At 40.6% G+C, this 2,874-nt stretch overlaps 1 protein-coding gene across 1 annotated transcript in view; it reads right to left on the bottom strand.

Annotated features, from left to right (window-relative positions):
- The window catches only part of ly75 (lymphocyte antigen 75), a 32,917-nt gene that overhangs the window by 22,258 nt on the left and 7,785 nt on the right, over positions 1–2,874 (bottom strand). The window contains 2 exon segments of the mRNA XM_020605463.1: positions 184–207; positions 815–939. Of these exon segments, the coding sequence (XP_020461119.1) occupies positions 184–207; positions 815–939 (149 nt within the window).

The raw sequence follows: 2,874 nt of genomic DNA, 5'->3' as shown, positions 1-2,874 counted from the left end.
AAATACCAAATCACATACTGACTGTGAAAGCAGAGCAGAGGATTGGCACTTACCTCTAGGTATCCATTTAGGCTCAGTTTATCAACACAGAGAGGTTTCATAAAAATGTTTTATGTTGCAGTGCTGGTTAAATCAGCTAGTAGCAGCACTGCAATGCTGTGAATTATAGCAACCACAAGGAACTCATATCCATAGAAGGCTAGATGGCTCCAGTATCCATAATGTTCATATTGTAAAGTAATAACACCAACTTCCCATTGAGAAGAAAAAACAAACACGTTAACAGTGGCTAGAAGGCTTTATAAAGCCTTCCATTCACTACTATTAATGAGTTATTCAGCAATACCAACAATCCCACTGTGTCCAATAACCAGGCACAGTGAGATTCTGTAAAAACACTGGCCTCAGTGTTTCTCTCAATGACACCAAGTCTCACTTTATAGGAGGGCAGCAACAACAGCAACAGGATACAGGTTTTGGTGTGCTGGGAGAGGCAGACGTTTCAGGCAACTGAAACTGGATTACTGCAGTAAATTTGTTGCAAACTTAAGTTTTAAATCAGGACTGTGGCGCATTGACACCAGTTTTTTTTTGTTTTGTTTACCACCATGCATTATAACAACTCTAAATTTACGTGTGTTTACATGTCTCACAATTGTTACGGTCATCAACTGAAATGGCATGACCATAAATTTAGCATGGAACTACATACAAAAAATAATGACACTCCTCACTACTTACACAGATACTCTCAGAAATGGAGCAAAGATTAAAAGTAATACAGAGCAAAGACAAAAGTAAAAATTATAAAAGCCTTGCCTTGTTCCCAGCGCAGGATGGAGAGAGGGGAGCCATCTGACCACTGCCAGCCCTGAGATGTGTCTAACTGGTGAAGGCCAATCCACATCCTCTCTGGCATTGTGCCAAGGCCGTCCAGTACTGCACAGTGCAACAATACAGCAGACAGGACAAGTAATGGCTACATTTAAAAAGGCAAAAGATAATGCTAACATTATATGAACTGTCTAGACCATTTGTAACTGTGAAAATAAACTACACAATGCAGGGAAACAAAATAAGATGACTAATGAGGAGAAGAGTGGGAAAAACATACATTAGTTAAGACCCCAGTGTAACATAAAACTGTCAAGAGTCTCGACTAGGGTTGCAATAGTATGAGAGTTTCACAGTATGATAACTGTCTAAGGAAATATCACGGTTTCATGGTATTACACAATCACTATTATTATCAGCTAGAATGACCCTCAGAAAAATGAAAAAATGTCTATTTTATTGCAAGTAACTGTGCCAGTTGATTAGGCTGGACTGCAACAGTAGACTGACCCTAAAGAATAAACAGAGTTATAAAGATGATAAACAAATGTATACAACTATAACATGTCATATAACTAAAGCATGTTAGTTTGCATGTTATCACCAGTAGCAGAGGAAGTATTCACATCCTTTACTTAAGTAAAAGTACTAATATCACACTGTAAAAAGATGCATACTCTGTTAAGAAAAGTCCTGCATTAATAATGTTAAGTAAAAGGAAGTAAATAACACAAAATGTACTTAAAGTATTAGTAGGCTCCTCAATGCAAAAAAAAAAAAAGTTATACTACACAGTATATTATATTATCAGCCTATCACTTGTGCACTGATATAAAAGCAGGATTTGACTGTTGTAGTTAGTTGAAAAACCTCACACGCTACAGAAACCAAAACAACAGAAGAATCCAACCAGTGCTTTAATCTGGGAGATGCCTCTACAGGAGGACAGATGACGCAGATTGGTGAAAGCCGCACGGAAGCCAACCAGCTGACGAATCTCCTAACGACGAAAGCAACAACAAAGATCAGAACTTGGAACGTATGAACCATGTACGAAACTGGAAAAGCAGCTCAAGTGGCAAGTGAGATGAAAAGATATAACATTCAAGTACTAGGAATCTGTGAGAGCAGATGGAATGGGTCTGGCATGACATCACTTGCCAGTGGAGAGAAAATCCTCTACTCGGGACATGCAGACGAGAATCATGACCACACAGAAGGAGTTGCCATCATGATGTCCCCAGTAGCAGCCAGAACCCTTATGGAATGGCAGCCCGGCTCTCCTAGAATCATGACAGCAACGTTCAACTCCAAGGGAAGAAACGTTACATTCATCCAATGCTACTCGCCTACTAACGATGCTGATGTGGAAGCAAAGGAAAATTTCTACAATTCTCTCCATACAGTGGTCAACGAGTTACCCAAGAGAGACATCAAGATACTGATGGGTGACCTGAATGCCAAGATAGGAAAAGACAACCTTGGAAAAGAATTGATTATGGGAACCCAGGCCCTTGGAGAAATGAATGAAAATGGCGAGCTTTTCACAGACTTTTGCGCTTTTAATGACCTAGTCATTGGTGGCAGTGTATTCCAGCATAAAGACATCCACAAAGAAACCTAGATCTCACCAGACAGCAACACCAAAAACCAGATAGACTACATCACTATCTCTAGGAAATGGAGACGAAGCCTACAAGACACAAGATCCCAACGAGGGGCAGATGTAGCCTCAGAGCACCACTTGGTGATGGGAACCATCAAAGTCAAGCTACGAGCTTTCAGAGACATAGCCAATCGACCTCACATCAAGTTTAACATCCATTGGCTGAAGGAGAAAGCCTACAGAGACACCTTTTCAGCCTCTCTGAGGAACAGATTTAAAGCCTTGGACTTGGTAACCGAAGAAACACCCCTGGAAGAACACTGGAGCTTCCTAAGAGACACATTGACAGACACATGCCAAGAAGTGCTGGGCAAAAGAAAATGGACAACCAAGGAATGGCTCTCCAGTGACACATGGCAACTGATAAAGAACAG

The sequence above is a fragment of the Monopterus albus genome, unplaced genomic scaffold (assembly GCF_001952655.1).
Source record: "Monopterus albus unplaced genomic scaffold, M_albus_1.0 scaffold4.1, whole genome shotgun sequence".
NCBI lineage: Eukaryota > Metazoa > Chordata > Actinopteri > Synbranchiformes > Synbranchidae > Monopterus > Monopterus albus.
The sequence above is the reverse complement of the archived record's forward strand: the minus strand, read 5'-3'. Positions and strand labels throughout refer to the sequence as shown.